The following is a 14,196-nucleotide window of genomic DNA, read 5'->3' as shown; positions in this document are numbered from 1 at the left end:
TCCATGATCTAGCAATGCCACTTCCAGCGGGCATCTCCCACTTGAGTAGAGTGATGCAGGACAAGATTATCCACTGCAGTGCTGTTCTAATATCCTAAGTTTGGGAACAACTTGATATTTGTCAACAAAAGACTGACAGACGCTGTCTCCATATGCTGAGTGCTTTGCAGCTGTTGAAACACTGGGCAGCTCCAGGTCCTGATATGGAATGAGGGAATTGTGGCTAAAAATAGGGAGAGGTTCCCAGTCACCTTGGGCCTCAGGGCCTGAATGTGAGGGGCATTCTGAACCTTGGGGAAACCTATGAAAAGGCTCCCTGTTCAATGGTTAATTCAAGGAGCTTTAATCTTGTCCCCTCTATGTGCCAGGCTCTTCCATGAAACCAGTTCCAATGGTGGTGCAGGAAGGAGTCTGGCCTGGAATCAGATTGGGTTCTGGAAGGATTCCCTCACTGACCATGTGACTGCGGTCTAGGTCCCAGTCACGTCTTGGCCTCAGGCTCCCCATGTGTACGTTGTGGGTTGCACTGGATGGTGTCTAAAGGTCCTCCCTGTGTCACAGTCCAGGATTCAGGAGCTAGGAAGAGGATCCAGGGTCCTTGCCAGAAAACTCTAAATGAGCACCTTTGCTACCTCAATGGGGCAGCCCCTAAGTCACCCACATGGGGAACCTCTTCCCTGGGGAGGGACATTCTGAGATGACCCAGCTCTGCTGGGAGCCTTCAGTGACTCTGTGAGTCGGTCCCTGAATCACAGGAGGGTTTTCCCAACAGACCCCCAGGAAACACCCAACCTCTGGGCATCTCCTCTAGCCCTGGCCGTCAGAGTAAACACTGAACCTATGCCTCTAGGAATTTCTTCTCAGTGTGATGTTTCTGAAGAGGAAATAAAGAAACCCTGCCCTGGATAGACTTCTCTTTGGAAGGGGAGAGAACATAATTTCCATGGGAGAAGAGCCTTGTCTGCTTTGTTCACTGCTGCTTCCACAACATCTGGAGCAGGGCCTGGTACACAGTAGGTGCTCAATGGGTGCTGAATAAAGAGAAGACTCAGCCACACTGAGGGAAGCACTCTCTGGAGGCAGGAGGTGACACCTGGGCTGCGACGGGGCAAGTCGCTCAGACCTTCAGTTCCCTCATCCCTGGAACCAAAGGGCTAGATGGGATGGAAAAGGCAAGGGCTGTGGAGCCAGGCAGACTGGGGTTCCAGACTTTTCCCAGCTTTACCAGTTGTGGGGCCTTTAGCAAGTAGCATGACCTCTGCAGGCCTCAGTCTCCCTGATCTGTAGAAGGGAGTGAAATCAGATCATGATATAAACACCCACTGCTGCACTTGATCCTTTTTTTTTCCTTTTTTCTCAAAGGGTGGAGGGCATTCTTGTTGACTTGTTGTCACAGACCAGGGGGACAAAAGAGACCCAGGCCATACTCACCACTCACAGTGAGATGAGTGCCTGGTCCAGACTTAACCTCCACGTCAGGGCTTGCTTTCTTGAACTTCACACAGTAGTACATACCGGTGTCTGCTGGCGTGATGTTACTGATGCGGATGGAAAAGTCTGTGTTGTTTCTCCTTGTAGTATCTCCAACAGTTGTTACTCGAGGGAAGGGGCCTCCTCTGAGACTGTAGATTAACTTCCGGCCTGGCCCTGTGCCCCTGAACCACTTGAGGGGCCCCACAGGGAGCAGGGAGGTCACGTCGCAGTGCAGAGTGGCCGTCTCTCCTGCTGCAACTGAAACTGACCTCTCAGGCTGAATCACCTGCAGCTCATTCTCACCTGCCACACCTGGAGGGAAACACAATCCAGTTACTCATTCATCCTTATGGGATCCTGTAGCTTTTCTCAAGTGTTTATCAACAACAGTTTTCATTGACTTAGTGCACCATGAGCCACACCTGAACTCAGCACCTTGCACGTGTATCACATGTAACCTGCACAATGAGCCTGTAACGTGAGACCCTAATACAAGAGAGGAAAGTGAGGCACAGAGAGGTTAAATGATGTGGCAGAGAGTAGGTCTGAGTACTTGAGCCTGCTCTGGAAGTCATGTCTGAACTGGGCTCTCAATTCAAATCTGAATTTACCAGGAATAAAGAAAGGGGCACAGTGTTCCTGAGAGGGAGCAGCCTGGGCAAAGGCTCAGGGGTAGGTGGCAGCATGGTGTGCAGGGGGGCTCTATAAGGAGTTTAGATGCTGTTTTGGGCCCGGCTCAGGAAGCAGGCCCTGGAAAAGTACTCAGCAGTCGGGGCTTGTCCGGGCCGTGGACTTGTGAGGTACAAGGGCTTGGGTGTGAGTCCGGCTCAAGGCTTATTGCTGTGTGACCTTGGCTATCACTCAGGTGACTGTGAAGATCCCACAGGGAGGCCTGTGAGCATGCTCGATAACTGCACACTTGATATTGCTTGATACCTTTAGTTTGGGCAGGTCCCTTTACTGCCCTCTGAGACTCAGTCTCCTTATCTGTCAGTTACTATGGCCCCGTCTCCATGGATCTCTAGTAGGAACAAACAACATGCCTAGGCCAGGACAGTGTCAAAAAGATGGGTCTGGTCTTTGGAGCCATCTGAACTGGTCTGAGACCTGGCTCACTTTTTATTCACCCATGACCTGAGTTTATGCATTGCTTTAGTATCAGTTTCCTCATCTACAAGTTGGGTAGACCACCGCCAGGCCTCTGCGTGCTCTGAAAAGAAAATGAGATCACACGCAGAAGTCACTTAGCACCAAGCTGGGCACAGGGGAAGCTACTGTCATCACACAATGAATAAATGAGGAGGGTCAGCTGCTCAAACTTCACTCCCACCAGATCTCGCTGATGCTCCTTCAGGCCAGGCCCGGGTTGGGTGCTGGGACACACAGGGGCTGGACCCAGGTCGGGCCTCCAGGACTCCCAGGCTGGACAGCTGGAAGGGGTCCTAGAGGCTGGCGGTGGGGAGGGACCTGAGCCCCAAATTGGAGAGGACTGGGGCACATGAACAGTGACTCCCAGTAGAGGAGGTTGGGAGGGAGGGGGACACAGGAGGAAGATGGACAGGCTTGGTGAAGATGCTGTGAGAGGTGCTGTAGATGCTCGGAGTGAGGTGCAGCCAGGGCCTTGATTCTGAACAAGGTGCGGGGTGGGCAGAAAGGACAGATCATGAAGACCTTGGAGAAACACACACATACACACACACACACAGACAGAGAGAGAACCACCGAGACAGGCAGAGGGAGCGGCAGACAGACAGAGATGGAGTGAGAGACTGAGAAGGAGGCGGGGGGAAAGACAGAATAAGACAGAGACACGGAGTGGCAGCAGCCTGGCAGAGGTGCAGATGGGCCAACTGGTCTCTGCCTGGTTGCTCCATTGACCCTTGATGTGACCCTGTCCTGTCCTGACCGAGGCCACCTTGCCTTGTACATTGGACAGGGTTGCAGTTGATGCCCCAAGCAGCCCCTCACCTTTGGCTGAGCTGGAGAGAGACCTTGTGAATTTACCCAGCCACAGACTCCTTCACTGCAGGTAAGCCCAGGGCCTCGGGACAGGCCTCTCATCCCCTTCCTGTGGTCCCAGCTCTGACTCCCATGCCAGGGATTGCCCGTTTCTCATGGCCAGTGAGTGGAAATGCAGAGTGGCAGCCTGAAGACAGCCTGATCCTCATGGTGCAGGGAAGAAACGACTGTCTGCAGAGGACAGCGGCTTGGGGTAGAACTGTTGACCAGGTGTGTGAGAGGCACACGGAGGAGGCCCACAGGGGCAGGCAGGGACCTCGAGAGATCCCAGGCAGCAGCAACAGCTGCCAAGAGCATCCAGCCAGGACCATTCCCGAAGGGTCTGCATTCTACATTGGAGACTGGACTAGAAATGCCACTGGCAGGAAGCATGGGCGCTGGGGCCAGCAGGCTTGGGTGAGAGCACGGTCCACCCTCAGCCAGTTCAGCACCCGCCCTCCCTGGGCCTCCACTCCGTCACCCACAAAGTGGGGTACTGGCACCCACACCCCCAAGATAGTCATGAGGACACAGTTGGACATAAGTGCCTGCAGCACAGGTGCTGGTTAAACTTTAGTTTCTGTTCCCATTATTATCACAGATACATTATTATATACTTGATTTTCTCTGGATTGTCATGTTTCCTCCAAGCAGGATGCAGGATCCACAAGGAAGTGTTTCCAGCCCCCTACCTAGAACACTGCCTGGCACACACCAGGCCCTTGATAAATACACGTTGAATGAACGCATTAATGAAGGAAGGAGGGATTTCACTTGCTCCTGGGCAGATCCTCTCCCTGAGGCTCTTTCTTCATCTGTTAAAGGGGCTGTCACAGGCAGGTCTGGGAAATGGCGAGTCTGGAGCCCGGGACTGTGCCTGGCCCATAGACACGCAATCAATGGTGGTTATTATTATCCTTATCAATACCACCGCACAGGGCTGTGAGTCAGCAGCTGGCGAGGGAGGCAGGAGCAGAAGAGGAGGTGCGGAGCCAGGCCTGCGGCTGGGGCAGGGCTATTCTTGTGCTGCAGCCGGAGGCCTGCAGTCACAGCCAGGAGGCCACAATAAAATCTGGAGTTGTGTGGGGCTGCCCCCCGCCGCCTTTTTTAGCTCCTCTCAAGCTCTCTCTACCAACTGCAGCCAGATTTAGGAGGCTTAATTAATTAGCTAGTGTTTATAAAGCGTTTGAAGAATTTTAAAAGTGCGACAGAAGTGCCAAATATTATTTTAATCTGCTTGTGTGTGTGTGTTTCCAGCAGTCTTTCCCTCGCTTGCTTGCTTTTCTTTTTCTCGGCAGGTTCTGTTCTGGGAATCGGCCTTGTTAAAAATCACTCCCGCGGTTCTGGGCCTGGGGTCATCACGCTGGCATCACTGACAAACCCATTTCCCCCTCTCTCCTGCCCTCCTGGCAGAGAAAGCGATGGTTTAGCAGCCTGAACTGTCTCTGGGAGAGGAGGGCAGCTGGGCATCGTCACATGATGCTGGTGGGAGTGGAGAGTGGTACATCCTTTCGGGAAGGCAGTGTGGCAGGAGGTACCACAGGTGTGAAACCTGTTCTCCAGCCCTTGCTGGGCTGTTCCATGAGGACATGACCCCGAATATGGAGTGGGGTTCCCATGTAATGATCTTGAAAAAGTTGGGAAAAAACCCAAGTGGCCAATGACAGGGGAAGGTTAAGTGAACAGTGGCCTGTCCACTAGATGGAATTACAGGCAGCCATAAAAAACCATCACTGTGAAACTGTAGCAGTCTGGAAATTTTTGCATGGCATAATTTTAAATGATACTGTGGTTAGCAAATAAAATCTGTTTATTGCAAAGCATTTAGAGAAAACAAAAAAGTATAAAAAGAAAATAATAATCTCATAGAATACCATCAAAGATAACTGTGATCAACGTTTTGATGTTGTTAAAATATGAGTGAATTAATATGTAAAATCATACTCAGGTTACTAAGGATATGTACAAACATTTTGCTTCATTCATTCAGGTGTTGTTATAAAAATAAAAAATTGGAAATATTCTAATTTCCAAGAAAAGGAGGCTGCTGATCCCCTGATGATGAACTCACATGATGACCAAGCCTACATGTAAGGATTATAATTATGGACACAGAAATAGATTACAAGATCAGAGTCAGTTCCTGAGTGATGTTTTCAGTGTGATCCCAAACTTCTAGTTTTGAAAAAAATATATATCTGATATTAAAGATTAGTAGTAATTAACTGTGAGTAGTAGACTTCCAAGGGATTTTGCTTTTATGTCTTCTGTTTGTGTTACTTGTGCAATAAAAAAGCAAGAAAACTGCTTTCAGTATGATCATGACATTGTAAACTAAAACTACGTATAAATAAACAACTGCAAGGTACTATACAAAGCTATAAAACACAACTCTCTTTGGATCATGAATCTCTTTGGATTATGAATCTAATGGGTTTCTCCTTTTTTTCCTCCTATTTTGGGTATTTTCAGATTTTCTAAACTGGATGCCTATTAAAGAATATTTACAGTATCCCATTTGGTAACAAGAAAATACAGTGCTTGGCGCAGAACAGATGCTCAATAAACATCTGCAGACTGACTGATCTAATCGTCTAGAGAAAAGGCCTAGAATGATAAACATCACGATGTTGAGGTAAGTTACGACTGGGAAATGGGACCAGCGTGGACCAGGGTGGACATGGGGATAGGCATGTTTTCTATTTTATAGCAAATAATATATTGAAGTCTCTCTCTCTTTTTTGTAGTGAACATTTGTTGCTTTTGGAAGAATATTAAGTAATGAAATAAAACACGTAAGTTATCTAATGGAAGAAGTCAGCACAGTGGGTGGAACTGCCCCGTGTACTTGTTGTAAGAGGAACTCTGTCCACAGGATGCAGGGAGCTCACAGCATGGCTGGACAGTGATGAATTACCAGAATCTGCTGTGAGCCAGACCCTCAGCTCAGGGCTGCAGAACGGCTGTGTCCTGGCCTCATGGGGCTTGCACACGAGCAGACAAGATAGACCTTAAAGAAATAACTCCAATGCTACCTTTGGACTGAGCCCCAACCCTTTAGACAAGGGACTTGTGCTGGCATCTCTGACCCCATCTCCTGCCCCCTCCCCATGACCTGCTTCCCCACACCGTGCCCACGTTGTCCTCCACAAATAGGCCAAGGAGGGTGCGAGAGATGAAATAAGATGGGGACTGAAAACTGACCATTGGACATGGAAAAATATTCAATTTTTTTTTTACAACAATCATGTGTAGTTTTTGAGATTAAGAAAAGATGAAAACAATTTCATCAGAAGTGAAAAAATAAGCATGGATGCTTTTCTAATGGAACAAACAAATCAACTTAGAACTGAAACTTGCCGGGAGGGAAACAGGATCACTGTGATCTCTGGGTGTGATTCCTCCTGCTTCATCAGGATGCAGAGGCAAAGCTGAAATGCACATTTCCCAAGAGCCAGCCTTTCCCTGATGGGGGCTCACTGCCACTTGCATGGGAGCCTGCCTGCCCCTGGAAGCAGTGGGTCACCAGGGCAGGGGTCTTGGGGACAGGCTGGAGGTTACCCCTCAGATTTCCACAAACTCAAGGAGCCCGGGGCTTGGGAGGCTATGGCCGGAGGTCTGGCAGTGCCCAGGGCTCAGCATCCCAAGATGGCATCCACCACGGCCCCCACAGCTGGGACAGCTCAGCATCCCCCTTTCCTGACCTCAATCGTTTTCAGCCATCCTCAGGGGGCTGCTGGTCTATCCCCCCAACACAGCAGCACCTCATCAGGTGCTGCCTTTGGTATCTTCTGGGTTCTGATTTGATGTCTGTGTACGAGAGTGTGTAGTGCAGGAGTGTGGATGGGAGTATGCACACAGGAGTGAAAGAGGGCAGATGCAGGAGTGGGTACACGAGTGCACAAGTGCGCCAAGGACAAGTGTTCACACACATGTGCATGGGTGGGCATGTGCACAAGATGCTCATGTGTAAAGCAACGTGCTCTGGTGCAGCTCAGAAGTGTGTCAGAAGAAGACCAGGGGCAGGAGGGGGGCGTGAACTGTGCCCAGGAGAGTATCTGAATGTGGGTGTGAACCTGTTGGTGGCATGAGAGGGTCTGTCTGCACCTGAGGTGTGAACAGATAGATATCGGGGAGGGGTGTGAGCACGTGGGTACATAGAATATGTGTGTGGGCAGGGGAGGATAGGAGTGGGATGTGCGCACAAGTATGTGTGTGTGTGTGCATGCAGGGAGGGCACGTGTGCGATAGAAATGGTGTATACATGAGTGTGAACGTGAGGGTGTGTGTGCTTTAAGTGCTGGGGAGCAGGGGCCCAGCGTGTGTGGAGACCACTGTCTGTGTACACCGTGTGTCCATGCACCCAAGTGTGTGAGTGTACCCAGTGGTGAACATGCCTGGCACATACAGGGTGGTGAGAGAGGAAGGAGGGCAGGGGAGATGCTTCCCTCAAATCTGGCTCCTGGTGGGCAAAGTGCTGCATGGCCCCTGGCACAGGGTCCTGCCCTTGACCAGAGACTCAAACCTTTACTGAGCACCTACTGACTGGGTGCTAGCCGTAGGGCACAGTGGTAAAGAAGCCAGCCTGGAAATGCCCTGCTGAAGCTCAGGACCCTGGGTGGCACAGACGGTCCCCAGGATGCATTCAGGAGGGGGCTGCATGGGTGATGGCTGTGTAGACTCTGCAGTTCCCAATTGGGGAGCTTGGGGCTCTGATTCAGCTAGGCACTGATTTTCCTCTGGAGTCAGAATGATTCATTCATGCCCTTTCAAACCTCACTCTATTGCTAGGCCCTGTCCTAGATGCCACAGGACACAGAGCCAAGTAAGATGGATCCCCACCATTGTGGGGCAGAGTCCCGGACACAGGCAATGATCATGTGCAGGGTGATCAGTGAGCAAGAAGAGGCTTGGGGATAGGGTATTGGAAGAGGGGTGAGATCTGAGAAGACTTCCCGGAGGTGGTGGTCCCTGAGCTGCATCTTGAAAGCTGACAGAGGCTGGGGAGAAGGGAAGGCATTCAAGAAGGTGGAACTTTTCTTCCTCTGCACAAAGGTGCAGAGGAGAGAAAAGGGCTTGGCACAATTCAGGGACCAGGGCAGAGTCTCTGGGACACGCTCAATGGTTGTGAGCAAGCTGGGGAAGGGCTAGGGACTGGGCTAGCCTAGCACCTGAAAGGATAGCTTCAGTTACCATCTGAACAGCAGGTCATCACTGGGAGCAGTCTACTGGTACCCATTGGGCAGAGATGCCCCAGGTTCTGCGGTGGAAACTAGCACCTGCCTTGGAACCAGCACAAATGAGGATACACGTGGCCTTGTGAATAAGGTGGGGGAGGGCCCAGTGGGCCCAGGGTACTTTCTCCTTCACCCCCACTCCAGACAACTCAGAGAATTGGGTACTGTCCATACCCTTGCAGGGAAAGGGCAGACCCTGGTAGCCCCTTCCATGCAGCAGGTAAATTCCTAAGGTGCCAGGACAGTCCATAGCTTGGGCTCTGGGGCCAGAAGACCTGTATATCTCAGCCCTAGTGGACTGACTTGGCAGAGTCACTTTTCTTTAAGCCTCCACTTTCTCACCTGTAAACAAGGGGGTACCATCGTCTCTCTCCCCAAGGCCAAATGTTCAGTGGTTGGAAGAGCTGGCTTGAGGTCTGTACGTTTCCTCGACTCCCATCTTTCTCCTGACCCACAGCCAGCTATTAGCAGAGCTTGCGGGCTCACCTTCCAAGATCTGGCCAGACTCTGACCTCTCCTTACCACCTCTACTGCACCACCGTCCCTCACCTAGATCCTTATCTCAGCTTCCAAACCAGCTTCCCTGCTCCACCTCACCTCTGTGTAACATGTATCCTCCCTGTAGCCAGAGGAGCCTCTAAAACCTAAGGTAACATCATTCCTTTGTGCAAAACCCTCCTGCACCCTTCACTGTACTCAGAGTGAGACCCAGGATCCTTGCGGTGGCCCCCAGGGCCCTGCAGTCTTGCTCTCAACCATGCCAGATTCTCTACTCACCTCAGGGCCTTTGCACTTAACCATTCTCTCTGCCTGGCACTCTCATCCCCGAGATATCTGCATGTTGGGTGCCTCACCTCCTTCTGGCCTAAGAGGCCTTCCTTGGCATGGTATATAAAACACTACCCCCCTTGATGTCCCTTGCTCTGCTTTATTTTTCTACAACACACATCACCCTGTATCTACAATACATATCACCTGACATATTACAAGCATTTGTCAACTTCATTAGCATCTATCTCCCTACCCTAGATTTACTTACAAGCCCTTTGAGAGGGACTTAGTTTTGTTCCCTGCAGTTTCCTTCAGGTTTATACCAGTGCCTGGCATTTGTTGAATGCATGTTCTGGTTTGGATTCTAACTCTGCCACTCATGAGACCCCAGGAAGTGTCTTAACCCCTTTGGACTTCTGGTTTCTCATCTGTAGAATGAGAATGATGATGATGATAATAATAATAATAACACTAGGGCTCTTCTAGGATGAAACAGGCTAATGTGTGTAAAGAGCTCAGTGCTGCTCCTGGCACAGAGGAAGCACTCGTGCAGGGCAGTGTCACCATGCAGTGGATATTTAAGGATGAAGAGGATGATGGAGGATCCCAGCCTTAAGCCTGAGAAGCTAAGGATTCTCTCTGTCTCTCAATGTCTGCACAAGACCACTTGGAGCTGGACCTGTGGGCAGGCTGTATGCGCTGTTGGCAGGAGGCCGGCGGGGCAGGGAGGGTCAGAGCCCTGGTGAGCATTTGCTAGGTTTAGTCGGGATCTGGAGGCAATGAAGAAATGCTCGCAGCGCAGCCCTGTTTGCAAAGCAGCAGGGAAAGAACTATGGATACGTGTGTGCTATAAGCACCCTTCATATTCGCCAGGCCTGGTGGGGGCCAGGTGAGGCTGGGAGAGCATGCAGGGGCACTAACACCCACCATCCACTTCCTTGACAACCTAACCCACCTCCCCATTTTGCAGAGGGAGAAACTGAGGACCAGAAGTGAGGCTTGGAGAGGCTGAGAACCCAGGTGGTGTCCTTCCAACCTCCAGGCCCAGCTGTTACTCTAGGACAGGCCCTGATGCTGCCCGGCCATGGCCTCATGAGTACAACGTGTGGATGAGGTCACATAACAGGGAGCCCTCATTTATTTAACTGTCATGACGGCCTAGTGAAGCAAGTGCTGTTGTCACCAGCCCCTTCCTACAGGTAAGGAAGCTGAGACCCTGAGAGACAGGGAAGGGACAGAGGCAGGACTCAAATACTGAGGTCAGTCACGTGTGATCTCTTCCCCCTGTGACTGGGTCCCCTCTGGCTCAGGATTCTGGATTCTCAGGCTACCAAGGACATACACACATTTTCCCAGCTGAGATAAAGGCCCCCTTAAAAGGAACGCGCATTTATTAAATGACATTTGCTAAGGTTTCAGCACACTCTGCTGCCCACAGCAGACAGTCTCTGGACAAGATTTTTCCCCAAGCTGACACTGTCCGCTGATGCCTTTTATAGTGCTTTTTGCAGTTCACAAAAGCACTTTCCACGGCTCTTAATTCCCTTAACCCTCAACAGTCCCTGTGCAGGAGGAAAAAGTGGTAGCATTTCCGTTTTACAGATGAGGAAACTGAGGCTCAGAGCAGGGCAAGACACCTGCTCCAGAGCACACAGCCAAGAAGTGGCACATGCTGGATTCACTCAGGAATGTGCCCCAAAGTGGGTACCTCTCCACTGCCTCCCCTGCTAGAGAGGGGGTCTGGGGTACCATCAAGATGAAGGGTGAGAGAGGCATCCTGGCTGGAGCATCTGAGCCGGAAGGGACCAGCAGGAGAGCAGCCAAGCTGAGCCTCCACTTCACAGAAGGGGAAACTGAGGCCCAGAGGGGCAGTGTAGTGAGTTCCAAGTCCTGGCTGGTAAGTGATGGAGCAGGACCTCCACCTGCTCTGTAGAGCTCCAACCATAAAATGGTGATCACACAGAGATAACAGTAATAGTAATGATGGTTAATGAGCATTGAGCACGGGTATTATCAGGAGCACGACAGGCTTCACCAGCCTCCGCAGGGACCCAGCAACACAGGCTGTCATCACCCCCACTTCACAGAGGGCAAGACTGAGGCTCAGAGAGGTACAGCCACTTGGCCAAGGTCACAGGGCTGCGGAGCAGTCTGACTCCAGCCACAACTTCACCCACTGCACCACACAGCCTTGTGCAATGAAGGACCCACTGGGGAAGGCTGGCGCCGGGTCAGGCCCTCCAAACCAAATCAAGGCCAAAAGGGCGTAGCACGAACTGTGTCATGTTTCATGGTTTGCCTGCTTGTTCACCAGGGTGTCTACACTGAGGCAAGCTGCTCTGTATAGCCAGAATTTAAGTACCAATTCCAGGGTTTCTGGGCCCCCTACCTCCATTCCAGCTGGCACTGATATTTTGTGCTTCCTGATATTTTAGGGATCCCTATTTCAGCACGATAGGCAGGGATTTGCAATGTGGTCATAGCCCCCATTACAGAGGTAGGACTGTGTAGCGGTTAGAGCACAGGTTTGCTTTCCAACCAGGGTTACTGCCTGTGTGACCTCATGGCTCTGAGCTCCCTTTTTAAAATGAGTGTCTTTCTTCATTCAACCAGTATGTATTAATCTGCCTACTGTTACCAGGCCCTGTGTAAGGTCCCAGGAGGCCCAGCAGTGAATAAGACATAGCTCCTACTCTCATGTAGCTTATATTCTAGTGGGAGAGACAGAGCTGAAATAATTAAACAAATATAGAAATGGCTAGGAGTGCAAACGAATTTGGTGCCACGACAGAGAATAACAAGCAGAACCACCTTTAGAACGGGGCAGTTGTAAAAGGCATCTCCGAGGAGGTGAGATTACAACTGAAACCTGAAGAAAGCAAAGACCAAGGAAGGTGTTCCAATAGGAGAGAACAGCAAGTGCAAAAGCCCTGGGGTAGGAAAGCAGCTGGTGCATATGAAGGCCAGAAAGAAGACTGCTGTGGCTGAAGCCCATGGAGGAAGGCAAGTGTGGTACTGGTTGGGGCTGGAGAGACGGATGTGGTTCAGAAAACGCCATGTCTCATGGATCATTGTAAGGAGTTTGATTTTATTCTAAGGGCAGAGTGGGAACCACTGAAAAGTTTGGAGAAGGACAAAGAGGATTTGATTCACTCCAGCTGCTATGGGTAAAGAGACTGGAGGGGGTAAGAGTGAAAACAGGAAAGCAGTGATGAGGATGCTACAGTGTTTAGTGGTCTGAGCGCAAATCCTACCTCTGCACTTATAAGCTGTGTGACTTTAGGCAAGTCACTTCACCTCTCTGAATCTCTCTTTCTTCATCTGTCCAATGGGTATAATAATAGTTCCCATCTTACAGAACTGTGTGGTGAGAATTAAATGAGATGATGTACAGAGTAGTGATCATATCACATGACCTCACATGTTCAATGTCAAGTGCTCAGTGAACCCGATCCTACTTGGTCTGGCCCTGACCTCTCCTAACTCCCCTACTGCCTATCTCCCTTAAGTCCAGACTCACTGGCTATTCCTGGAACACAGCTAGCCCATCCCAGCCTCAGGGCCTTTGCACTTGCTTCTCCTTCTGTGTGGCCTGCTCTTCCCCTGATATTCTCATGGTTGCTCCCTCAGTTTTATGCAGGCCTCTGCTCCTCAGAGAGGCCCTCCCTCTCTCCCCACTCAACCTTCTATTCCCTCAACCTGCTTTAGTTCTCTTCACGGCACTTGTCTCCACCTGACATAATGTTTACTTGGGTCTGTTTTTCCTTCCTCACTAGTGTCAGTGCCATGAGAGCAGGTATTTTTGTCTGTTTGCAGTTGTATCCCTAGCACCTAGAGCCACCCCTGGCACATAGATGCTCAAAAATATTTGTTGAATGAATATTTGTAATTAAAATGACCATAATAAGGACAGAAAAATGGTTGAGTAAACCAAGCCTTGGATCCAGCTTTATTTAACTCTCACTGGTCATGTGGCCTTGGGAGGAGTCCAACTCAGCTTTGGGGAATTTCAGTTTCCTTATCTATAAAATGGGGATGAAGGATTCTATGCTTTTTGGCTCATTGTAAGGATTAGACAATGGCACATATCCAAGCATTGATGGATGAAATGATGCCTGATGTCTACCATTTGCTTTACAATCCTCCCTCCTCCCCCCACCCCCAGAAAAATGAGGGGCAGGTGAAACATGAATGGCAGATGACTGTTGAAGCTGGGGTTCCTCACACCATTCCTCATCTCGCAAATGTTTGAAATTTTCCAAAATAAAAAGATAAGGAAGAGGCAGCACAGATTCACAGCTCAGCTAGTCCCTAGCACACCGTGCACTATTTTTTTCCAGCATGGGCCGCCACTTCTGGAGGACAATGTGGGCTCTTAAGAATGAGGGCACTAGAACCCACCGTGGCATCGTCACCCACATGCTCCGGCTCCGGGCCCCTAGCCTAAAGGCTCATCCCTCACTCCTGGCTTCCAATCTCCCCCTGATCTGGGCACCTGATCTCCCTCAGCTCCTGGCTTACTCTGCAGCCATCTCACACTCTGCGTCCCTAGTCGGACGTGCCAGGAAATCTTACAGACACAAAGAACCAATTCTGTATAATGGCCAGCTTCCACCTCAGCTGTTTTTGCATCTCTCTGGACTGAGGGCCTGGCAGGACACCTGGCAGGGAAAATCCACCTTGTGGAGGGCTCCATCAAAAGACCTGTCCCAGGAAT

General features: G+C 50.5%; 1 protein-coding gene across 2 annotated transcripts in view; it reads right to left on the bottom strand.

Moving 5' to 3' along the window:
* The window catches only part of LOC103070322 (tyrosine-protein phosphatase non-receptor type substrate 1), a 42,923-nt gene that overhangs the window by 22,388 nt on the left and 6,339 nt on the right, over positions 1 to 14,196 (bottom strand). For both annotated transcript variants that reach the window (XR_457094.1, XM_007465376.1), the window contains exon 3: positions 1,432 to 1,785. Coding sequence is in view for 1 of the 2 variants with exons in the window: in XM_007465376.1 (XP_007465438.1) it covers positions 1,432 to 1,785 (354 nt within the window). In the remaining variant the exon portion in view is untranslated. The remainder of the gene's footprint in view (positions 1 to 1,431; positions 1,786 to 14,196) is intronic.

Source organism: Lipotes vexillifer, unplaced genomic scaffold, assembly GCF_000442215.2.
Source record: "Lipotes vexillifer unplaced genomic scaffold, Lipotes_vexillifer_v1.1 scaffold875, whole genome shotgun sequence".
NCBI lineage: Eukaryota > Metazoa > Chordata > Mammalia > Artiodactyla > Lipotidae > Lipotes > Lipotes vexillifer.
Note: the sequence above shows the minus strand (reverse complement) of the source record. Positions and strands in the feature narration are given on the sequence as shown.